Source organism: Ornithorhynchus anatinus, chromosome 3, assembly GCF_004115215.2.
Source record: "Ornithorhynchus anatinus isolate Pmale09 chromosome 3, mOrnAna1.pri.v4, whole genome shotgun sequence".
Taxonomy (NCBI): Eukaryota; Metazoa; Chordata; class Mammalia; order Monotremata; family Ornithorhynchidae; genus Ornithorhynchus; species Ornithorhynchus anatinus.
The window spans coordinates 96,694,636-96,720,391 of NC_041730.1; the positions used below are offsets into that span (position 1 = coordinate 96,694,636).

Consider the following 25,756-nt stretch of genomic DNA (forward strand, 5'->3'; position numbering starts at 1 on the left):
CACTGCCCTTGTGTGAAATCTGCCTTTCAAAAAATTCTCTGCTGCCTCCACAGAGAGACTATTGCCAGATGAAATGTGCTTCAGTCTGCACATTTGGGAAAATCACTTGCTGCATTTGCCAAAGATAAGCATTTCCTTTATCATCTGAAATATTTTAGCAAACTAACTAGAACCAGGGACGGGAGTTGTTGAATTCAGCTGAGCCTGCCCAGGGCCAGACGGATGATTTTGGAAGATGAGTCTTGGACAAACTGAGGGCACAGAAGAGGGCCACGAGAGAGCGCTGCCTCCTTCGGAGGGTGACAGCTAGATCAGAGCCAGAGATGAAGCTGCTGGTCCATCCTCATTAAAACTGAGAACTGATTCCCGTAGCCAAGGTGAATATACAAATCCTAAATAAGTGTGCCACGATGGTTCACTTAATATACTGCATGACTCAGTGGAAAGAGCACGGGCTTGGGAGTTCGAGGTCATAATAATAATAATGTTGGTATTTGTTGAGCGCTTAATAATATTAATAATATTGGTATTTGTTAAGCGCTTACTATGTGCCGAGCACTGTTCTAAGCGCTGGGGTAGACACAGGGGAATCAGGTCGTCCCACGTGGGGCTCACAGTCTTAATCCCCATTTTACAGATGAGGGAACTGAGGCACAGAGAAGTTAAGTGACTTGCCCACAGTCACACAGCTGACAAGTGGCAGAGCTGGGATTCGAACTCATGAGCCCTGACTCCAAAGCCCGTGCACTTTCCACTGAGCCACGCTGCTTCTCTTAATATGCTTCTCTTACTAGTGCTGCTGCTTACTATGTGCAGAGCACTGTTCTAAGTGCTGGGGTAGATACAGGGTGATCAGGTTGTCCCACGTGAGGCTCACATTAATCCCCATTTTCCAGATGAGGGAACTGAGGCACAGGGAAGTGAAGTGACTTGCCCACAGTCACACAGCTGACAGGTGGCAGAGCCGGGATTCGAACCCATGACCTCTGACTCCCAAACCCGGGCTCTTTCCACTGAGCCACACTGCTTCTCTATGGGGTCGAATCCCAGCTCTGCCACTTGGCAGCTGTGTGACTGTGGGCAAGTCACTTCGCTTCTCTGTGCCTCAGTGACCTCATCTGTACAATGGGGATGAAGACCGTGAGCCTCATGTGGGACCACCTGATGACCCTGTATCTACCCCAGTGCTTAGAACAGTGCTCTGCATATAGTAAGCGCTTAACAAATACCAACATTATTATACGGTGTCAGCTGCGGGACTGGGACAAGATAAGGGGAGGGCAGCAGGGAGCAGGGCCTAAATCTGGCACCGGAGAGGAGCGGAGAGTGGGAAACCACAAGAGAGTAGGTTGAGAGGAAGCCATATCACAGGAGAGTAAGTGCAACCATCAGACAAGAAGAAGAAGAAGGAGGGAAGAACCCAGAGGACCAGGGGAGCAGGAAGCCATAGGAAATAGACAAATGGGCAATCAGTAGGAACCGGGTCTCGGTCCAGGAATGGAAGAGTAACTGGAAAAAGGGAAAATAAACTGGGAAGAGGCCTCCTCTGCTTTGGTTTCCTGCCAGCTCTCATCTCCCCTGCTCTCAGTTCTACTTCACTATGGCTTCCTATACACTTAGTACCCGCTCTGCCCTTTTTCGATTGCCCTGTGGATTTCTGCTCTCTGATTCCTTATCCCCTCCACTTCTTTGAAAGACACTCCGCATTACGTGAAAAACACTTCAATCTGTCTCTCGATCTGTCTCACACACATGCCTGATTATTTCAGAATGCAAAATTTTTTTCAGTTTCTTCCATCAATTAATTATCTTCAGAATGACGGCTACTCTCCATCTTTGGCTTTTCTGGCTGTCACTCCGTGAAGGAGGAAATGAGAAGGAGGAACGAGAAGCAGTGTGGCCTAGTGGATAGAACACAGGCCTGGGAGCGAGAGAAGCAGGAAAGAGCCCGGGCTTGGGCGTCAGAGGTCATGGGTTCTAATCCTGTCCCCGCCGCCTGTCAGCTGTGTGACCTTGGGCAAGTCACTTCACTTCTTTGTGCCTCAGTTACCTCATCTGTAAAATGGGGATGAAGATTGTGATCCCTATGTGGGACAGCCTGATTACTTGTGTCTACCCCAGAGCTTAGAACAGTGCTTGGAGCATAGTAAGTGCTTAACAAATACCAACATTATTATTATTATTAATCCCAGCTCCACCATTTACTTGTCGGCTGCGTCACCTTGGGCAAGTCACTTAACTTCTCTGTGCCTCAGTTACCTCCCAAGTGAAGTGAGGATTAAGACGTGAACCCCATGTGGGACACGGACTGGGTCCAACCTGATTAGCTTGTATCTATCCTAGCACAGTACTAAGTCTGGCACACAGTAAGCGTTTAACAAATACCATTAAACAAACAAAAAAAGCCTTGGCTACTGCACCCTGACTTAGCAGTAAACTCAGCTAGTGTGACACACCAAATACTGTCTACACCCAGTTCAGGTTTGCCTCTTTTAAGGAAGTATGCTGAGGTGGCATTGCTCTAAAGGCTTGAGTGAAACTGAGTGGGACAAAGCAATTCTTACTGTAACAGAAAAATTTCTGCAATGAGCAATCTAGTTAAAAGTGAGTCTTATCGTATTTGGATCTTGGACTACAAAGTCTGAAAAGAGATATGAATGCTCGAAGGGGGCTCCGCCGGGGCAGGAGAAGGAGAAGGAGGTAGGGATCATTTACCTTGGAGCAGCAGCCAGCCATCCGTGAAAGAGTCGCACCGGGACTTTTGACCTGATTTTTCAAGGGACAAAAAGTGTGGCTGTTTTCCGAGATTATCCCGAAAGCAAAGCTCTTTGGTCGACAATCGCTGTGCTCTACGATCTAGCCACAGTGGCTCCAGCCAGACCTATTAAATTGATCTGGACTACAGGTCACATTTCTCAGTGGAATTCAACAAATAGGGGAAAACCACTTCTAAGGTTGAAAACGTAGCTTAATCTTCATCTGTATTTAATCATTTACTCAATTTGCCTGGTCATGGGGGAAATTCTTCTGATACAGAGGGCACCAACTCATACTCTCTACGGGCTATGCAACAGCTATAACAAAGTAATCTTCTTCCATTCTTAGTGCCTGAAGCAGCCCTTTGCTACTCACTTTCCACCTCTCTTTACCTGCTAGTTTCTTTCCACATCCACAGTATATATATATATCCATATAACTATACACACACATAAACACTATAAAGTATTAGTGACATTTTCTAAAAGTCTTTTTCTACAAATAGTATTCTGATTTTTAAATAGATTTTTATCCTCTAGACTGTAAGCTCATCCTCTGGATTGTAAATTTGTGGGCAGAGAACATATCTGCCGTCTCTCTTGTAATGTATTCTCCCAAGCACTTAGTACAGTGCTCTGCACATAGTAAGCACTCAATGAATACCACTGATTGATCAATGTATCTTTATATTCACATTGCTGTATTGAAGATTTGGCACCCCTTCCATATGTTAGGTATGTTTAAGTATTTGTTATCTGTCTTAAAAAATCGTGTTGCTTAAATACTCCCAGATCCAGTTAAAAAAAAAAATTCCGCAATGTTAGTGGGTGTGATTCAGTGACTCAGTGGTACAATTAACAGCATTTTCTAAATTTGGACCAGAGGGAAGATCTAGCAAATTCCCCGGTCAGAACACAAGACAGCTCTACCCTAACTCTGGAGAGGATGCTACCGACTAGCAAGGAGAATCTATAAATCAATCAATCACATTTATGTAGTGCTTACTGTGTGCAGAGCCCAGGGAGAGTACAGTAAAATAGAGTTGGTAGACATGTTCCCTGCCCACAGTGAGTTTACAGTATAGAGGACATGTTTACAGTTTAGAGGATGAGCTTACAGTCTAGAGGAGAAGTAAAGAAATGAATAATTCATGAATAATTCACAAGTGGGATAATCGGGTACTGGAAAACTGAGGGCTTAACTTAAAACAAGGGGATTTTTATTCTTCTCTAGTCCAAGTTATTTCTCTTCACCAGTGATACAATTAAAAGAGGAATTTACATTTGCCAAGGCATCACGAGAGATTTGTCACACTGAGTTAATTCAGAACATGAAATGGAAAAGATAATCCCCCAGGTAGGAACTGCGAGAACAGGCCCAAAGAGAGGACAGCGTTTGTTCAATTCCCTATTTATGTGAAGGATCCCCCCCAAAAAACCAAAAACAACTTTAAAAAAGTGCAGAAAATAAAAGCAAGGAGTTATCACTTGTTTGGAAAATATGAAATTTTGATGTTCATATCCTTTGAGAGGTCAAGGAATAAAACCACCTAAGGGCAGCTAAAACAAAGAAAACTTTTGGAAACAGGAAATTAGGACAGAGCAATTACTGTTTCAAGTGACACTGTTGGAAAAAGGTTTGTGGAAAAAATATTGAGCACTAAATGAAAAGAAAATGGTCTGTCTAGATATACTGGGAACATACTGGGAGAAGCAGTGTGGCTCAGTGGAAAGAGCCTGGGCTTCGGAGTCAGAGGTCATGAGTTCGATTCCCGGCTCTGCCACTTGTCAGCTGTGTGACTGTGGGCAAGTCACTTAACTTCTCTGTGCCTCAGTTCCCTCATCTGTAAAATGGGGATTAAAAGTGTGTGAGCCCCACGTGGGACAACCTGATTACCCTGTATCTCCCCCAGCTCTTAGAACAGTGCTCGGCACCTAATAAGCGCTTAACAAATACCAACATTTTTATTTTTATTTCATCATCCTCTGGTCTTCTGGGTTTCTGCAAATCAAAAATGGGGAAGTGGGGATTCTCGGATTGAAAATCGTACCCTGGAAAGGTGATTCTCACGTGTGAAGTCTAACTATGCTGACACTTTTCTCAGGTGGAAAAGACTTCACTCTGAGACCAAATTACATCAAGAACTGTGGGTGTCAATGACTGACAATCCAACAATAAATGCCAGTCTCATTTTAGATCCAGAAAGTAGTTTTTTAAACCTTAAAATCCCATCAGAAATAGTAGTTAAGGTTAAAGAGTCCTATAGGAGATCCAAAGATGGCCTGGTTATTAAAGAGGTCAATGGATGTTTGACATAAAAAATACAGTACAGAGGCATTGGTGCACCCCAAGCCCTACAGAACCTCATGGGGGAATACCAGGATGCCAGGATTCAGGTGCCTCGGCGTCCTCGTGAACTAACCAACGCTGTCATTCAGAACAAGTTGCTTCACTTCTCCATGTCTTGCTTTCATATCTTGAAAGATGGGGCTGAAAATACCTGCCTCAACTTCTCTCCTAAGGATGCTGGGAAAGCAAGAAGTGAAAATGGGTTTTGCTCTGCTTGACACCACAGGCAGTAACCTACCAGAACTCTGCGCCCGGTGCTTAACGGGCAATCGAGGAAGTGCTGGGATTCACTTGATCAGCATCGCCAAGGCCGAAGGGCAAAATGTGAAAGAGCAAACCCATGAGGGAGATCGGGGCAACGGATTGCCAATCTCACAGCTGCCGGGGCTGAAACTCAGCACAAATTCAATTTCTTCAATGTCATTTGGAATTTAGAAGATTCAGGATAAGTGCAAAATGGAAAAAGGCATGGTCTGTTTTCAGACCCTTCAGATAATGAAGAACATTTTCAAATCAACAGAGGGCAATGCATAACTGGATATCATACCTTATGGTCAGATATTCCTGCTCCCTCCTCCCCCTGGAGGGTAAGCCTTGGCTTTCCATCTCCGGGAGAAGTCCTATTCATCTTTTTCCCACTGACAGGCACAGAGGTTTTAGGCTCTTCTGTTGCTGGCTTGCCCATCTCTTCCACAGACTTCTGGTAGGCTGCTAGTGATAACGTTTGTTCTTCAACACGAATGGGACCTTGTGTTTTTGGTTTCAGGGTCTCTCTATCTTTCTGTTTCCCTACATCATTTTGTGAATCTGTAACATGAGATTTAGTCTTTCCTTCTGGAGTACCTTCGGAGTGATTTCCATTGGCTTCAAATTTTCCAACTTCTCCTTTAAGATATGAGGTAATAGATTCCCTACATTGGTCAGGGCTACAAAAGTTGAAAAATAGAAAGTTAGAACCAAAATATATAGCTAGAATCCATATCCATATATATATATATATAAATATGTTAGTAATATAACAAGTTTATAATATGTTAATTATATATATATTATTTGGGTGTCTAGGCATATGTCTATGTATGTATGTATACAAATATAGAAAATCTTGAAATAGCTGCTTCGATGACTAGACACCCAAATAACACATTTGGAACGCACAGAAATTTCTGATATGCAGCATTGTGATTATGGTGTAATTCACTATTTGTCCCAAAATTTAACTGCATCAATCTTTTATGCATCAATTTTCCAACTTCTCCTTTCAGATATGAGGTAATAGATTCCCTACATTGGTCAGGGCTACAAAAGTTGAAAAATAGAAAGTTAGAACCAAAATATATGGTTAGAATCCATATCCATATATATATATGTTAGTAATATAATAAGTTGATACGTTAATTATATATATATTATTTGGGTGTCTAGGCATATGTCTATGTATATATGAATATAAATATAGAAAATCTTGAAATAGCTGCTTGGATGCCGAGACACCCAAATAACATATTTGGAAAGCACAGAAATTTCTGATATGCAGCATGGTGATTATGGTGTAATTCACTAATTGTCCCAAAATTTAACTGCATCAATCTTTTATTCATCAGATGTGAGAACATTCTTTCTCTCACATAGGGATGCAGTGTGCCCTTGTAAGAAGGGCAAGGGCCTGGGATTTAGAGGACCTCCTGTGTGACCTTGGGCAAGTCACTTCACTTATTTGTGTCTCAGTTCTCTCATCTGCCAAATGGGAATTCAATACCTATTCTCCGTCCTATTTAGACTGTGAGCCCCACGTGTGACCTGATTATCTGGTATCTGCCCCAGCATTTAGTACAGTGATTGGCATACAGTCAGGGCTTAGCAAATATCACAATTATTACTGTGTTCACTACAATAATTGTTTTCCATACAAATGTGTTGGGAGTTCCTTTGGCGTGACTCAGTGGAAAGAGAACGGGCTTGGGAGTCAGATGTCATGGGTTCTAATTCCGGCTCTACCACTTGTCAGCTGTGTGACTTTGGGCAAGTCACTTAACTTCTCTGTGCCTCTGTTTCCTCATCTGTAAAATGGGGATGAAGACTGTGAGCCCCATGTGGGACAACCTGATTACCTTGTATCTCCCCCCCGCAGTGCTTAGAACAGTGCTTGGCACATAGTAAGCGCTTAACAAATACCATCATTATTATTATTATTATTATTAATGGCCACTATTTTTAATGTGCATCTGATTTGTCACCTCCAGGTGCTGTTCTAGCAGCATAATAGTAATAAAACAATGCATTCTAGAGCTAAAAAGAGCCTGAAAAACATGGATCAAAGAGGAAGAAGAAACCTTAAAGTTCTTGTGATTCTGACCTATTGGAAATTATTTCCTGCTTTGAAACTCATTACATGCTTACAGCTTTAACTGGATCTCCTCCACTCCCCAAATTCTTGGTTTTACGTTACTTTTAACTTCTCAGTCGAACTTTCAATCTCAACTTCCTCTCAACTACTGCTAACATCTCTATTTAACATCTCTTCTTTATGCTCTTGCTTACTACTCATGTTTTATTCTCTGTACATTGTTATGTATCCAATGCAAAGGATCATTTTCTATTTGTTCAAAGCCTAAGCTTCTCTTCCCTTAAATTCAGTTCTCCTGGGACAAACCTACATTTTTCTGCTGCAGGACCAGTGAGAGCTAGGAGCTCACAGCCCTAATGACAGCTCACCTTCTCCAGGAGGCCTTCCCAGACTGAGCCCCCCCCCCCTTCCCTCTGTTCCTCCTCCCCTCTCTTTCCCCCCGCTCTCTGCTCTTCCCCCTTCCCCTCCCCTCAGCACTGTGCTTATTTGTTTATATTATTTATTACCCTATTCATTTTGTTAATGAGGTATATATCTCCATGATTCTATTTATCTTGATGATGTTGTCTTGTTTTGTTTTGTTCTGTTTTGCTTTGCTTTGCTGTCTGTCTCCCCCATTTAGACTGTGAGTTTGTTATTGGGCAGGGATTGTCTCAATCTGTTGCCGAATTGTACATTCCAAGCGCTTAGTACAGTGTTCTGCACAAAGTAAGTGCTCAATAAATACTACTGAATGAATGAATTGCCTCCTGAGAGTGAATTCTTCCTCAGCCCTGGTGAGTTCTTGTACACTTCCCCAGGTGTTCCCAGGAGACAGTTTTGAATTACACTTTTTTACCCAGATGCTCTGATGATAAATTAACAAATCCACAGATTAATAAAGTTTAAAATGGCTATGTCTTAATAGCATCAACGATTTCTCTCTTCATGTTCCCAAGCTGTAATGTAATGGACTTAGAGACATCTTGCTGTGTCTCTCTCATGTTCTTGGTCACCTGACCTCTGAGGTTTGTCTCTTCCCAGGAAATGACAAATTCTGTTGGATTGACTCTTTCCTCCCCTGATTCCTCGTCCCCCACAATCACCCCAAAGTGTGACATGCCTCACCACACTTCAGGGGTAGTGTGAAACAGCCAAGAAGGAAGGGAATGCTTGCTGAGGCTGTGTCATTAGAAGTGTGACGGTTTTTTCGCTGAAACTTGTGTGGGAACAGATTCAGCAGGATTCTGGGCAATATCTGGCTAACAAGGACAGAAAAAACCCAACATGGTCTCTAAAATGAAAGCTGCTTGTGAGAAGGGAACAAATCTACCAACTTGGTATTGCACTGCATCGTACAAGAGCTTAGAATATTGCCCTGCACACAGTAAGCGCTCAATTAATACAATTGATTGATACCAAGTTGGCTGCCCTGGTAACTATCTGCTGGTGATAGCGCTAAGGCCCAGCTTCAGCACTAATGCTGCTGTCATTCTAGTCACAATTGAGCTTTGTATATCAAATTCTCTTACTGATTTTCTAATGTCGTTCCCCCTGACCACCAACCCACTTCTTATACTGTACGGTCTCTAGACTGCAAACTGGTTATAGGCAGGGAATGTGTCTGCTAACCATTGTTTTGTACTCTCCCAAGTGCTTAGTACAGTGCTCTAAACATAGTAAGCACTCAATAAATACCATCGATTGATTAATTACATCCACTGGCCGAGAAGAAACATATCCAACAGGGACAAGGACATGTGACTGGCATTGATTAAACAAATTTTATGCTGGTCATAATTTAATCTTGATTTAGCACTAAATTCTACCATTCCCTAAAAATGCCTTAGCTGAAAAATGAAAAAAATATAAGCAGTTAAAATTTAGAAACTACTTTCGAGTTTTCAATTAACCATGTAATGATCTGGAAAGCATTGGAGGTGGGAATATAGACAGGTGCACTAGGCTAAGTTAAAATGACTGACAACTGATAGGACCATAAAATCTTTTTTTAAAATGGTATTTGTTAAGCACTTACTATGTGCCAGGTACTCTACTCGGCACTAGGGTACTAACATGGTAATCAGGTTGGACACAGTCCATGTCCCAAATGGGGCTCACAGTTTAATCTCTATTTTACAGATGAGGTAACTGAGGCACAGAGAAATTAAATGACCTTGCCCAAGGTCACACAAAGGACAAGTGGCAGAGTTGGGATAAGAAATCAGGTCCACTGACAGTAGACTGTAACCTTGCCTCCAGATTGTTAGTCTGCTGTGAGCAGGGAATGTGTTTGTTATATTGTTATATTGTACTCTCCCAAGTCTTTAGTACAGAGCTCTTCCCACAGTAAGTGTTCAGTAAATATGATTGACTGATTCTGACTCCCAGACCTGTGCTCTTTTAACTAGGCCACTCCACTTCTCAAGCCTCAAAATAAAGTTGCCATGTCTTCCAGCTGCTGCTTGACCCAAAGCCACTTGTTTTGCTGTTGTATTTCCATGTGGGTTGTGTTTAACAAATTCCATTAAAAAAATAGGAGGATACGCTACAGGTGATTGGTAATTCGTCTTCTTGCTGGGAAGCTTACAAGCCACTTTCCATTCAGTATTATTTTAACTGACGGATGTCTTTTTTTCATTATGAATCAGTAAACGTTCTGAGAAATGGAATTGGACAGCCATCAAATCTCAAACTTCTATTTTTCCTGTTAAAATTGCCTGGGTGATAGGTATTTCATACATGAAGCAGTAGTGCCCGAATTTACCCAGCTTTCACTGTCATTCTGCCCAAGTTATCTCTTCTCAAAAGTCTCCAATGGTTGTCCATTCCTCGCCACATCAACTCTCGACTACTGTCTTTGAGGCACTCAATTTTCTCCCTCCTACATATCCACTCTCTTCTCCCACTACATCCCAGCTTGCGCTCTTCGTTCTTTTCAAACTTTACCTACTTACTGTGTCTCATTCCAGTCTCTCCCATCACCACTCATTTCTCCTTGCTCTCACTCTCCCACTCTCCCAGTTAGAGTTGGCGTGGCAGATAGAGTACGGGCCTGGGAGTCAGAAGATCATAGGTTCTAATCCTAGCTCCGCTACTTGTCTGCTCTGTGACCTTGGGCAAGTCACTTCACTTCTCTGTGCCTCAGTTACCTCATCTGTAAAATGGGGATTGAGACTGTGAGCCCCTCGTTGGACAGGGAGTGGCTTGTATCTACCCCAGTGCTTAGTACAGTGTCTGGTACATAGTAAGTGCTTAACAAATGCCATTTTTTAAAAGAAGAATCCTTCTCTTTTAGTTATGTTAAAAAAAGAAGAGCGCGCAAATACTGTTTTCCAAGAAGATGCGTACCTGTCATCTAGTCGCTCGAGTATGCCACCAATCATTTTGCATCCCAGGGGTGGTGGTGATTCTGTATTGTCACTAGATGCTTCGTTCTGCCAACCTGTAATTGAAGACATTTCCTGTTCTGCTTGCTGAACATGCTTAAGGATGGCCTGCACTTTTTCCTCTGTCATCTCCTCAGCCTCCATACCTTCTTCGAGATGAATGTCCTCAAATAGGGACTTGAATTTTTCTTCTGTCATTTCCTCATCAACACCAGACTTTCCTCTCTCAAGCTGCTCAAAGCTCACTCCTACTTTTCTACTCTTTTCTATTCCTTTTGGCTTTAAGTGATTACCATCTTTCGGTTCTCCAGAAAGACATCCAATATACTGAGGGTACTTCCGGAGGTTCACGTCTTCCACCAAACACTTCTCATCTCTCTCGGAAGCTTCGTACACTCTTGCCACTGGCATCAGAAAATCAAGTTTGCTGTCTTCCAGGGAAGTGTCTTCGGCTTTTACCACGGGAGGTCCTTCTGTTGTAAAATTCATATTTCCCTGGGAAGTTACTAACCCATCACTCAGTCTACTGGGAGTTCTAACGGGCGATTCTATGCTAGAGATATCACTAAAAAAATCATCTTGCTGGAAAGGGGTGGGTGGAGTGTTGTGCAACCCTGTGGGCGTTTCCATTTCCGTTTGAAGGGTAGCATAACCTATGAAAGACAGTACATTTGGACTGACTGAAATGAAATATGGAACAACAAAGACAACATGAATGAATGAATGCAAAAAATCACCGACTAAAAAAATGAATAATGGAAAGCTAAAGAATGTTGGTCAATTCACTGGTTTAGCAAAATTAAATGCCACCAAAGCCAGCTGCTGCTAAAATGCAACCACAGTCAAAAGAATGCTTTTAGTTTCGGGAATTTTTTTTTAACAGAATTAGATGTCAATTTAGTAATTTTATAATGTCTATTAATGAAAAAAGTGATTTAATTATACCCTGGTAAAGTTGGGTATTATATCATTTATATCTTAGCTAGCCAAATATCTTTATCTGGGGAGAGTGCATTTCACCATCTAGAGGAAAGAATAGATATACCACAAACAAACAGTTGCAGCAAGTGAAGTGGTTGACAACATTTTTTTGTTGTTGGGGGGGTAGTTTTTTTTTAATTGTATAGTCCAGCTCTAAAATCCAACTTCACCTTTTATTTTTTTAACACAGCTTTACTCAGATGTAGCAGTTTGCATGAAGAATAATATTAACTAAGGATAGTAAAGTTCATCGAGTCTCAGAACAGCCTAGGTAATCTAAAGAGGAAGTGTATCAGCAAAGGATTAAAAAGCAGAAACATCTACAAGGACATAATCTAAATAAAAATTTCAGGTACAGTAAAACTATTCAGATGAGAGGATTGTGGTGAGTAAGCAGATCTTGGTGATGTTGGAGACTGAGGTAATCTTGGTGATATAGGTACACTCAGAACCACTGATCAAATAAAGAGAAAAAAGAAAAGGTGAATACAGGTAAAGCTAATCACATGGGTTAGTTTAAATACGTACAATGAATGATATGAAGTTAAAACCCTGTAAATTATATGAGATATTCAAAATGGGAAGAAATGTTTCTCTATTCAATTCAATGTGTTACCTAGAAGAGGTATTTTTCTCTGCCTCAGCTGAAAGGATGGTAGAGAGAGAGAGATCTGGCCTTGGTGAGGAAAGACAGTTCTAAGAAGTTTCAGAGGTGAGGAGAGAGAGGAAAAAAAACGGCTCCCAAGCTTGTTTTTTGCATGGTGGCTACAGAGAGATTCAGACTCACGTTTGCAGCCAACCTCCATTTTGTACAGTATACAGGTAAAGTGGAGCCTGGATGAAAACCCCATGGTTTACGCAAAATGCCCACAACTGTTTTCTTCAACATTCAAAGAGAAAATATTTCCCGATAGCAATGTGATTGGGTAGTCAGACTGATTGATAATATGTGTAATTTATATTCATGTCCTTACAGTCCAAAATTGTTCTGACTAAATGATAAAAAGATTCAGAAAAGTAGCTGGAGCAAAAACTTTAACACAATGGACTAACACTTCAACTGAAGGTAAGGATTTATTGACTGCAGATTTTAAAAGTCCCAAGTAACATGGGTAGCAATGGCAGTCTCGGACTGGGAGGGGGAGGGCCCAGTGGAAAGAGCATGGGCCAGGGAGTCAGGAGACCATCTTCTAGTCCCGGCTTTGCCAGTGGCTTGCTATGTGATCTTGGGCAAGTCGCTTAACCCTTCTGGGCTCCAGATTGTAAACCAAAACTACATGAACATTAGTGGTTGTATTAAAATAACCTCCTGAATCTAATAGCTTGCAGTCTTTTACTCATCACTCAAAAGATATGGGTTCCATGTTAAAAGAAATGGCAATAGAGTGGCCAATATTTGACTAGGTGAGTAAACTGCTAGTTGAGTATGAGGAGATACAGGAGCCTCAGCAAACTGGACAATAATTTCCTCTTGTGGCTACACGAATTCACAGTGCTGGATCTATTTTCAGAATACAGCTCGTTCACCTGACAAAAAAGACCCCATTACCTTTGGACTCACCAATAAAATCAATATTTCTTTTGATATTTTACTTTAGATTTGTCATACTAGTAAAGTGAAAATGCAAAAGGTAAATTTTTCAATGGACTAAAAATCTGGCCATTAAAAACAGGAATGGCTAAAGAACTAAGAATTCAGCTGAGATGATCCTCCTGTTTACCATACACTTTTCTTGCCTCAACCTGTACATTCCATAGCACATTAGAAAAATTTACACATTTGAGGGCAACATCTGAATGTACATGTTCACACAAGCAAAATGTATGGCGTTTGTAATTCTGAAGGGAAGACGGTCCTGAAAGTGAGAACGTGAATCAAGAAAAACTTGATTCCTTTTTAGTATCTGACTTATTAACCTCCCACATAATATTGGATAACTGCATAAATACAAACAATGAATTCAATTACCATCAACAGTATCATGAAAACCATTGTTTTCATCTGCAAAACTTCTGGTGCCTGAAATATTTCCATAATCAAATATTGGTCCTTCCAGCAGGGTCACTATATCTATTCGATTAATTTTTGTCAATACAGAAGTTAAGGCATCAGCTGAAAAGGAAAAAAAAATATGAGAAAAATCTTACTAACACAGATATATTCTCTGAATCAAGTGTGGTCAGTTTTCAATTAGAGGTGGGACTACTATATCATTCCTCGTGCCCTCCCCAAACATTCCAACTCCCGTCACCTCTCCTAGTCCTGTGCTGAATGGCCACATCAAAAGAGGCCCAAGAGATGGGCTACAGCTTGGTCTTCAAAAATGAGTGACCCGCGACAACTTGGCACAATGAGCAGGTCTGACATAAAGTAATTAAAAACCCAAAAATGCTTGGCTGTGGTTCCCTTACATCTCCAGGAGGTCCAGGGATCATAATGCCACTCCAGACTGATCTCCGGGGAGAGAACTTTTATCCACAGGATCATTAAATAAGGTCTGGGAGTAGGACTCAACGCTGATTGAATCTTCACCTCTGGAGGTGTGACTTGTTTCTTATTCTTTGCTACCAGTAAAACCATTGCAAAGATGGCTCATCCGACTGATTGGAACTGGGCCCTCTCCCTATCAGAGGGGGTAAATCATGCAGTGGTAGACACGGGGGCCATGATTTTGGGTTGCCACACCAAGTTTTTTCAGGATTTGCAGTATTACTGTGGCTATACATCCCATAAGAAATTAAGGCACAGAAGTTCCTCTTCCATCCCTCTCTCACCTGCAGCTCTGGTCTCCCCACCAAGCGTTAGCCAGGGCTCTTAGATTATTATTCCAAGTTGAAATCCATTCAAAAACACATATCCAAACACAGATGTAACGCATCAACCCCAATTTAATTCCTAATGTTTAATTTACTCAAGGCTGGATGAACAGTGTGAGCAGAGCAGGGCTGGAGTGGGTGCCCTTAAGGCTGGCTCACATGGCTTTTGTATGTGACCTGGAGCAAAGGAGCGTGGCGCAGTGGAAAGAGCATGGGCTTTGGAGTCAGGGCTCATGAGTTCGAATCCCAGCTCTGCCACTTGTCAGCTGTGTGACTGTGGGCAAGTCACTTCACTTCTCTGTGCCTGTTCCCTCATCTGTAAAATGGGGATTAAGACTGTGAGCCCCACGTGGGACAACCTGATTCCCCTATGTTTACCCCAGCGCTTAGAACAGTGCTCTGCACATAGTAAGTGCCCAACAAATACCAACATTATTATACCACTCTCCTCTCCTCGATGGCTCTGAGTGGCTCTTTGGCTTAGACCCAATTAGAACTGAGAAGGGCAAGATTATTGCTTGTGAGTTGTTTATGGAGTCAAGATGCCTCGGGCAATCCAGAGGGATTTTCTCACCCTCATGGGAGGGTGTTCCTACATCTGTAAGGCCTCAAGTAGTTGCTCCATTTCTCCAGAGGTATATCAGATGCAAAATTACTTGCCAAGGACAATTTTGGGTAGATCCATCTTTGATAAGCAATTTTGGGATTGATGCCATATCCAAACTAAGGGATTTAAATGGGAACACCCTGGTCCTCTCTGCCTCTAATTTGGCTGACTCCACGGCCTTGGAAAACAAGTGACTAAGTAGTAGCACTCGAATTACTTCACACCATGTTTCCCCTCCCCACACCCCCTCTCTGTCGGATTGCCCACCCAATCCCGGGCCTCAGTGGGGATTGCAGTCACGGTGTTCTCTCCTGATTATATTGACAGGATATTTCAGTTTTCAATGGCTGTTTGCTTAACCCAGGAGTCACCTCCATTTGAAACTCTGGCAGCAACTGATAGTTTTAATATGAGAAGCAGCGTGGCTCATTGGAAAGAGCACGGGCTTTGGAGTCAGAGGTCATGGGTTCGAACCCCGGCTCTGCCACTTGCCAGCTGTGTGACTTTGGGCAAGTCACTTAACTTCTCGGTGCCTCAGTTCCCTCATCTGTAAAATGGGGATTAAGACTGTGAGCCCCACGTGGGACAACCTGATTCCCCTATGTCTACCCCAGCGCTTAGAACAGTGCTCGGCACATAGTAAGCGCTTAACAAATACCAACATTATTATTACTTGAACTAAGAAATAATAGTTCATGATCATTCAGTGAGACTTATCTGACCCTATGCTAGATCAGATTAAAACAGCTCATGGAGTTGCCCAATACTAATACATTTAAAGAATTTAATTTGATCATACTTGTGGCATTTTTTCCATCTCTGGTAACCCATTTTTTTAATAACATGAAGCTCTGGGCAATTAGAGAGTTTGGATTTTCTACACGGATCTGATTGATTTCATCCACCGAAAAATTCAGTTCCCTTGCGAGTTCTGTAAAACAAGAAGAAAATTCTGAAGATCTCACATTGTGTATATTTTGAGAGAGAAGCATTATGTTGAACAGGACCAAAATAAAACAAATCTATCTGAGACTTACTGGAAATATAGAACTGTAAATGATTCCAGTCCCGTGAGCCAACGTACCTTTATTTTCCCAGGAAAGTAGTTATCATACACACCGTATAACTATCTTGAGGTACTACCTGTAAGCAAATCCTTTATAAAGGGTTCATCAATTAATCAGTCAATCAATAGTATATATTGAGTGACACATATTGAGTATCATTTATGAATGACAATTATTCTTTTCATGTTTACCAATTGCAATAACTTGTCTTCTTCCCTCATGCTGACCTACAAATCGGAACAAGGGATAAGCCTTATACCAATTTCAAGAAAAGCATGGTCATGTTTTACAGTTTGGAACCCTCACAGGAAAAGTCCTGAATGATGGAGAGGGTGTGAAGAATATTCCTCTACAAGTGCAGATTATTTGCTGACCATATCATGATCCAAAGACTTGCTTATCTAGGCAAAATATTCCTTCTTAAAACAATCTTGTCATTATTTTTGTCAGCAAAATCTCCCCAAAGGATAAACACACTTGGTGGATGGGGGCGGGGGACGAGGTGGGAGGAGGTGCACATTCAGGGGCAGTGAGACTCAGAGCTAAGAATTCTGTAACTGGTTCAAACTGTGGATGGATGGCTTCACTATCATTCACTATCATTACCAAACTCCTCTTCCTCTAATTTCTCCTGACAAAGGGCCGTATTATGGTGAGGGCCATGACCGTATGTAGACAATGCCCACTGAATAAATTACACTTGCCGTTAAAGGACTTCTGAATTAAGAAATGGACTCTGAGAACAACGAAAGCCTCTGAAGCTAGAGGAAGTTTTGATTCAGTGAAATTTCTAGGCAATTGTCTCCACAAATTCTTTCCCAGTAAAAACAACTCAGTTGTTATCAGAGATAAACATTCAGTGTGCTGCGAGGGAGAGTGACTGTTTTTCATTCACATTCAAGGGGTCAAGCAAAATCTCACACTTTATTTTAAGATGGTCATGGAGATGTACACTTACCTGTCCAACTAAGCCCCAAGTGATCGGCTACTATTGCCATCCTTATATCTGTCCTTTCACATGGACTCTGAGGACCTGCGATTTACAATTTCTTAATTAAAATGATTATCAAGAAAGATACAAGGCTTGGAAAATTGTTTGTAGCAGTACTTTAATTTTACAAAGTGACTAGTGCTGAAATTGTACACTCAAATGGATCCTAGTTACCTACGAAAGGAAGGTTTTTCTCAGACACAACTTGTATGGTTTTCACCCGTGTACGGCCAAATGTCAAGACTACATGATGCTGCAGTGGGAATGGAACCAATCATGCTGACATTCTAACTACGATACAACAGTAATGTCATTCTTGTCTGGGTGAAAACACCAGGAGGGGATTAAAACTACTGTTTCTACTTTGACAGAATCACAGTCGCTAGTATAATTTGGGGAAATCATTCAAGTCTTCAATGACACCAACGTCTTCGGCATGCTTCGCTAGCTGTCTACGGTGCAGAATTGGTTTCAGAGGAGGTAAGAAGAGTATAAGACAGCACAGACAGATGACAATGACAGAATGAGAACTACAGTAAGTCACTCCACAGGCAATCACAACACTTCATGCACTAGGATCAACAAAGTTGAAAGTTTTACAAACTAGGCTTGAGCTCCACGAAGTGAGCAAAGAGTACTCCAGAAACCTGACTGCCTTCATTCTCACCAGTCCTCTTACTGCTCCTGTCGACCTTTTCAATCTTTGATTTTAAAGTTGCTGCCTCTGTTCTCTTATCTCTAGCGAGCTTCGAAGGAACGGAGGGCGGCCCGAGCCGAGGAGCTTCCGACAACAGCGCATTTCTCGATGTACCGTCTTCATCACCAGACGCCTCCAGCTGCATCTTTTCCTCTTCCTCCGACAGACGGTCCACGAGTTTTAACGTCTCACCGCTAATGCCCTTAAAATATTCAATTGAATGCTTACATACCTCCCTAAGCTGGTTTTTCCTCACTTTCACTGTTGTGGTGGTAATACAGGTGGCTCTTACCTTGACTGGCAATTTGGAAGGAAGTTGCTTGACCCTGCCTTTCTCTAGCTGTCCTTGCTTCTGCATGGTGCACGTTTTTCTAGCTAGGGCTAGATTTTCCCTGAGTGTGTCTTTAACTGGAATCTTGGACTTCATTTCTAGACATGGAGAAGCAGGACATGTTTTGGTGTTCTCGGGCCTGCCATGAGGCTGTCTCACTTTACTCACTGCCATGTTTGGAACGCTACTTTGTGGGGAGACATCCTTTGACGAAGTGGCTTTTATGGGCAGTTTGGATTTTGGCCTAATCCCTATGGGCTCTTTTGGCTTCTGTTGCTCTCCAGGTACTTTCTGCTCAGCTCTGATACACTGTGAGCCTGGCTGTGGCTGTGACCCTGGGCTTTTTCCTGAAGAGCTTTTCTCTGGTTTAGCTGCTTCTGTGGTACAAGAGGGTTCAGGAGGTTCTTTTAGCACTAAATTACTGGTACTATTTTCAGTAGGGAGAGTGGAAGAATCCAAATTGTTGTTGTTATTAAAATTATCTTTTTGAAAAGCATGCGTTTCTTTGGCCCTAAAGCCTTTCTGGCTAGTTGCTGAACTTGAAATCGCTGTCAGATTGTCATTCTCTAATAATCCCTGACAACTGGACATGCCAGCGTCTATCTTATCTGTCTCTTCTGCGGGCCCGTCTTTCTTCATGGTCATGGTGGAAGCCGAAATCCCCATTTTTATCGGAGTGCGTGACTTGGAGTCGACTTTGGCCGTGTTCGCCGTTGCAGACGACTTCTCCAGGGAGCTACTATTGAGCGCCGTTTCCTGACACTCTCCGCTGGTCTGGAGACTGGGCTTGGGTTCCACCTCCGGGGCCTCTACATTCCTCTCTAGGCTTGTTTCTACAGCACTGCCCCCTGACTGTGGCTGGGAGGTGACCGGGACTGGATTCTTAACCCCTTCCCCCTGGTCCCCTGACTTCCCTTCAGAAGTATGCTCACCAATCTGGAAAAATTGGAGCCTCTCTTCAACAAAATCCCTCTTGCTCATGTCAATTGCGCCACTGCGGGTCATCTCAAACATCTTGCCTTCGTGAAATGGGAAGGGGTTGGGCTCGCTAGTGGGGGTGCTTTCATCAGTGGGCGTTCTGGCTGGAGTGGTGTCGGGTGTCGTGGCTTGAGATCTGTCTTCAACCGCCAGACCGAACGGTTTGGACTCATCTTCCCGTGACTTGCTCTCAAATACGTCATCATCGCCTCTGCCATTGGACCAAGGATCAAAATCTAGGCTTTTGGTCGCCACGGTTTTAAACGGGGTCGCAAATTCTTCGTCCACTTTGTAACTGAAGTAAGTATCGGGGAACAGCGATCTGTCGGGATGTCTGCCTTCTAAGGTGAAAAACTGGGCCCCTGCCTTTGGATCCGTCTTATCTGAAGTCTTTTCAGGCGCTGAGCCTCTGATGGGTGGCTTATCTTCTTCAAGCCCAACCTTTCCTTCTTCCTCAATAACTTCAAGTTTACTTTGGCTAAAAGAGCGATCCGTTGGCTTTAAGATGCCCTCTGTGTTCCAGACATCTTTTTTTAACTCAACCACTTGGCCGGGGAGTTTGGAATCGCTCTCGGTCAAGCCATCGTCTTCGTCTTGAAGGTCGTATCCATCCAGAGAGTCGATTTCTGTCGCATCTGTATCATGCGAAAATTCTGCAGTGGTTGCGATAGAACACTCAGTGATGGACTGGTCGTTGTTCCCATTCTGAGCCACCTCATTCTGCGGTGAATCGAGATCAAATTCATTATCCTTTCCAGGGCTGTGGCTCGCCAAGTCTTTCTGGCCAGGAGTCTTCCCGGAGGTTTTAGATTTTGAGGTTTCTTTCTGGTCATCTTCCAATTCCTTTAACTTGAAGGTGTACTTTTTAACTGGGGCCGGTTGGTAGATGGATTCATCGTCACTTGAGTCACTCATGTCCGCGCCCGGGGGAATGGGAGAAGGTGGCTGCACTCTGATGACCGGCTCAGCCAGCTGGTACTTGTCCAGCTCGTCCTGCAGGTTGACCTCGATCATTTCCATCTCCTTCTCTGGGGAAAAGCGCTGTTTCTTTTCTGATTCAGCCTGGTCTGCGTCTAACGGCGGAGGGGGTGGAAATTCAATATAGGCGACCCTGTTTCCTTTTGGTCTTTTGCCGGCGTCTTTGCTGGTGCTGCTGGGTGTTTCTTTCTCAATGGCCGTGGCTTCCTCCACTGTGGTTTGCTTTGTGGAGGATGACCTGGCCTGCTCTTCCTCCTCAGATTCCTCTGACACCTCAGGAATTGGACTCGGTTTGCCCGGGATGTAAGCTATCAGTGAGTCCGGGGTCTTAGATGTGAACTCGTAACTCACTTCCTCTGAGCTGGGTGTTTCTGGGGTCAGAGGGCTTTTCCCAGAACTGTCCAGAAAGGATACTTGTTCTAGAGTATCGTCTTCTGGACTACCTTGGGGAGAAGAAGGAGGCTGCTTTTGCTGTCTAGTGGTATAGAAGGTTCCCCTGGTCTCTTGGACCGTCTTACATTCCTGGCTTATGATTTTTTTTACGTTTCCTTGTTGCACCTCTTTTTCATATTGCTTTCCTACTTGGACAAAACTGACATAGACGGGTAAAGTCTTTATTTCTTTCCCTCCTTCTGTCTGGGCTAAAGGCGCAACTTTGTCCAGGCCATCAATGGGGCTAGGGTCAAACAACTCACTCAGGGGCGATTCCTTTCCTGGACTAAATTCTAAGGAATCAGGAGATTTGCTAGGGGACGTCTCAATCTCATCAAGAGCAGGACACAGCCCTACATAACTCTGATGTTTGGACATTTTACTGATCTCTGAATATCTAATTTTCTCATCTTCCACAGAATGGAACGGCTGTGTCTCCGTTTTCTCTCTCCCCGTGCTCGATGGGGGTGCTTTGGGCGACAGCTCTTGTTTCGAAAATTTGGGCTGCTCACAGACCCCTTCAGGACCGTCCGGTGGCAACATTCTTCTCTCGTCAGCAATTCTGACTGGTATGTGTGACACAGCGGGGCCTTCTTTCCTCTTGGAAGTTTTGTCCATCGTTTCGACGGTGCACTCCCCTTCCTTAACAACGAACTCTCTGTACAAAACCTTTTTCGATGGTGATTTTACAGTCACTTCTTTCATTTCAGAATGAGACCCATTTGTGAGCAATCTGTGCTCCCTCTCCGTCACAGAGATGAATTCACTTTTCTGGTCCATGCCCATTTTCTCGGGGTGGGCCACATAGTTTTCTTTTACGACGTCTTGAACCAGGACGTGAGAGAGTTTTTCTTTCTGTGTTTTATGGTTAGGAGCTCCAGGGCTTTCCCATGTCCTAAAGATCTTTTTGTCCCACGGTCCCTTAGTGGTCAGGTCAGAGCTCACACTGTATGCCAAATCTATAGCCCGTTGCTCAGAAAAATATTCAGGCACCGTTTTAGTTGGCATTTCAGGTCTCGGTTTCTGTCCATCTGTGGAACAAATGCCATCTGTGGCCACTTCGATGTTGTGGGCCTGATCCTCCTTTGCTTTCGTTATGGGAACTTCTCTGTGCAAATAGCCGTTGCCATCTGCAAGATCTAAGGGCTTCTCCTGCTTTTCTCGTGGGTAGACCTGGTAGACGGGCAGCTTACTGTCCTGAATTTTTTTCAATTGACTCTTGGACTCACCATCCAGCTTCCTTTCATCCTGCGGCACGGTTCTCACCTTCGGGTGAATGCTCTGCTCAAATTTTAACCGGATGGAATTTAGCTTTGACTGTTGGAGCTGAAATCCAGACTGCGACCCTTCGGCCCCCTTGCTCGGTATGGCGGGGCTCCCCCGGGCAACCGGGGGAGGTCTGCCGCCCTCGGCCTGGTTCGACGGAACCCTCTTTTCCGGACTGCTGGGCACGCTGGCCGCCCTCCTCTCCTCTGCTCTAGGGAAGCCCTTTCCCTCCTGCCCAGGCGGCCGAGTTTTGAACCAGTCATCGTTCGACGCCAGGAACTCGGTCAGCAGTCCCTTCTCAGGGCTGCTGCTCGCCGAGCTGGGAGAGGGATGCATTTCCTTGCCGTTCCTTGGGTGAGGCTTCTTCTCTGGGGATTGCAGCTCATCGTTCAGCTTCTCCGTTTTGTCCCGAAAAAACTGTGACACTTCGGTCAATTTTTCTTCAGCCTCCTTCACCGTCCTGTCCACCCTGTCTTCGTAAAGCAACTTCTCTCTACCTCTGTCTAATCTGTCCTCCGTGAACCGCATCCACATAGCTTGCTTTGGACTGCTAATATCTCCAGTGTAGTGCAACACTGTCACTTTATCGTAATGCTCATCTTTAGACATCTTACCTATCCCATTTTCGGACACATCTTTATAGATTTTGGGGAGAATTTCTCTCTTGGGGGCAGCGGCTACTTTTTCTCTGGATCGCCTGTCCGACCCCGAGAATTCTGCACTAAGGGGTCCTGCGGGATCGGTCACCGACTCCTCGGGGTCGGAATGAGACACGTCTAGCTTCTCTGACAGAAGCATTTTCTCGGCAAACCTGTACGACTCCCCTCTTAGTTCTGACAACTCATCGTCATGGTATTCTATTGAGTGTTGACTCAAAAGTTTCAGCGTTTTGTAGGAGTCATCAGAAATGAGTTGCGCAGAACTAGGGCGACTATCCTCTTCCTGGGATACAGGAGTGTTTACTCTAGAAGATTCCAGGTAGGAAGGAAGGGACTCTTCGACTGTCAGTTCTTCTTCCTCCTGCTGTAGGCCCTGGTCATCAGAACCAGGGTAACCGTCGTGTTTTTCGGGCAGAAAATCTTTTAGGTTAACATCTCCCCGAGATAAGTCTTTCTGATACACATACATCTCCTTCTCGGGATGCTTTTTGGTCTCTCTAATAATGACTTCGGTAGGCTCAGCCTGGTTACCTTTTTCGATGTGGACCTCTATTCTACGTTCCAGTTTAGGTTTCGTTTTGCTGACCCTCTCTGCATGCTGTGGCGACGTTTCGGCAGCAGCCTTGTGAACATCCGGTGACACGGAAGATTTATGCTCAAACAGACCTGCCAGTTCTTTGGAAGGGTCCCGTCCAGACTGAAAGGCTTTCATGATATCATGGACAGACATCGTTTCTTCGATTCGTTCGGAGGAACTCTCGCCGCCTGGCGGCGAACGATACACCATCCTGGTGGTAGTGGTGATGTGAGTTTCTTCTTTCACACGGACACCTTTGCCCAGGACCCGGTTATGGTCATCTTCTTCACTGCTGGCTTTCAGCTGGAAGGCCTTAACCTTTTCTTTGATACTGGACCCAGCGGGCTTCGCCTCCACTTCCGCAAAAGCCGGTGTTGGTTTGGGGGAGTGCGGTTCCTCGGGCTGGGGGCCGGGGATCTCTCCCGAGGAGGGTTCGTAGCTCCGGATCACGTGCACGACTTCGGTTCTTGTTTCTGTGATGACAGGAGGGATGGGAACTTCCTGAAACAGTGGTTTCGGGCCTGTGCTCTCGGCGCTCTGAGGGGCGGAAGGCGTCTTTTCACTCCTCGTTTCAAAGCCACTGTCAGACAAGGGACTTTTGTCCTGGTCATGTTGAGAAAAATCATCTGGTGACTCTAAGATCGTGTCGGTTCCGAAAAAGGAATCGGCAATTTTACATAATTCTTTTTCTGAAGTGGAAGGCCTCATGGAGGCTGGAGGCATTTTGAGCTTATGTTCTTGCAAGGCAATGGCTGGTTTCAAAATTCTCTTCTGTCTCTCCTCGCCATCTTTCTTTCCATCCTCAAACTTGTACTTCAAGTTGGTCAATGAGCTACTACTCCCAATATCGTTGGTCAAGTAATCTAGGACTTTTGTCAAGTTGTAATCTTTCTCAGGCGTGGCCTTTGCTTTTAGTTGAACTTTTTCTGTCCCAGGTGAGGCCTGGCCCGCAGCAACTTGCTGCCTCGCTTCTCTGATTTCCTCTGAAGTAAATTCTACCCAGTCTTCGTCAGGCGAGTGGCCCTGGTCGCTTATTGAGGCTTTAGCCGCTCCTTTATTTTCTACACACACATCCTTTTTCAGGATCTCACTGACTTTGACTAAGTCTTCCTTTACTTTCTCCACGATTTTAAAAGGTTCCTCATCATCAATCCGCCCCTCCTTTGTCATTTCAGGTTGGAACGGCTTGTCTTCTGCCACATCCGTTTGCAGTATTGCAGTCATCCTGATCAGATCCTCCTTCATTTCAGCAACATCTTTCAGTATCTCCTGACTGGATGACAAAGATGACGGCGTGGACAACTTGAGGGCGGAGGGTGTGAGGAACAAAGGCGATTTGACGGGCGAGGATGTTCGACTGAAGTGGGGTTGAGCGCGGGTTTCGGGAGTCAGTGTTTTAATGGGGGACAACAAAGCAGCTGCTGATTTCGTAAGTGAAGAAGAGTCGGGAAGCTTCTTCATTGCTGGTTCTGACAACACGTTGACCACAGAGTATACGGGCACTGTGATCGTCGATGAGGTGACCGATGAGGTAGTTGCAGAGAGAGTTGACCCCAGGGATGTGTAGAGGGCACTTGCAGGAGTCCTTATGGATGGAAACGCTGACGGCGTTGCAGACACAAATGACCTGAGGGGGGAAAACTGGATGGGGGGTGTGGTAGAAAACACTCTCTCAACCGAATCACTGGCGGCGTTCAGCACCCCATTTGCGGAGTTGGTAACCGCGGAGATCTTTTCTTGAAATGTGGCAGAGGCCGCGGCTTTGGAGCCGTTAATTAAAGCTGAAGCCGAAGGGTATTTCAAAGGCGAAACCGATCCATTAACTAATGGTACTTCTGCATGTCCAGCCACATGCTTCCCAGGAGACGAGAGAGAAGGGGCCATCATGAACTTAGTCGATGAGGTGGTGTCAACTGCAGGTTTCGAGGGAGATACCACTGACTTCAAAGGCGAAGATATGAGCGGAGCTGCCGATGTAATGATCGACTTAAACGGCAGGCTTGAAGAGTACATGTTGATGTTTGTTTTGGGCGAGGCTGGAGGGGTCATGGTAATGGACGACCTCTCCAAGAGCGAGCCGGCTGTAGTCACCGGAGAGGTTCGAGAGGGAAACGTCGAAGTGGACGCCAGGCCTTTTAGTGCAGTAGTCTCCGGGACCGTGACCGTGGGGGCTCTTATGAGTGAGCTGGGGGAAACTTGGATACTGTAGGGGGGCTGCGACACGACTGTTTTGATTGGCGAAGACATGGTCCGAAACGACCTAATGGGAGAGGCCACGTCACTGACAGATTTGACCGAAGATGTTGTGGAAGCTCCTAGGGTGGATTTGATGGGAGAAGCAGAAGAAACGGACCATATTGATTTCAACGGAGAAGCTGATGGAGTATTAGAGGAAGAGCTTGATAGGGAAGTGAAGCCTGATTTGGTTTGCCCAGGCACTGTAATTGGAGCTGTTGTCCATGACTGATAGGGTCGCGTAGAAAAAAATGGCTTGTATGAATAAGTAGCAGGGAGGGATCTTGTGGCTCCTGCACTCCGTTCAACTGTTTCTTAA

The 25,756-nt window shown here is 44.2% G+C and overlaps 1 protein-coding gene across 32 annotated transcripts in view; it reads right to left on the reverse strand.

Annotated features, from left to right (window-relative positions):
• ANK3 (ankyrin 3) overlaps positions 1–25,756 on the reverse strand; it is a 678,945-nt gene that overhangs the window by 15,228 nt on the left and 637,961 nt on the right. For 24 of the 32 annotated variants that reach the window (XM_029059625.2, XM_029059631.2, XM_029059622.2 and 21 more), the window contains 6 exons: positions 17,952–25,751; positions 17,252–17,326; positions 16,026–16,157; positions 13,772–13,915; positions 10,784–10,877; positions 5,654–6,032 (listed from right to left, as the gene is read on the reverse strand). In XM_029059625.2, coding sequence (XP_028915458.1) covers positions 5,654–6,032; positions 10,784–10,877; positions 13,772–13,915; positions 16,026–16,157; positions 17,252–17,326; positions 17,952–25,751 — 8,624 coding nt within the window. Of the gene's footprint in view, positions 1–2,715; positions 2,767–5,653; positions 6,033–10,783; positions 11,475–13,771; positions 13,916–16,025; positions 16,158–17,251; positions 17,327–17,951; positions 25,752–25,756 lie in introns of all 32 variants that reach the window. The other 8 variants (XM_029059649.2, XM_039911542.1, XM_029059648.1 and 5 more) reach the window with 5 other exon arrangements.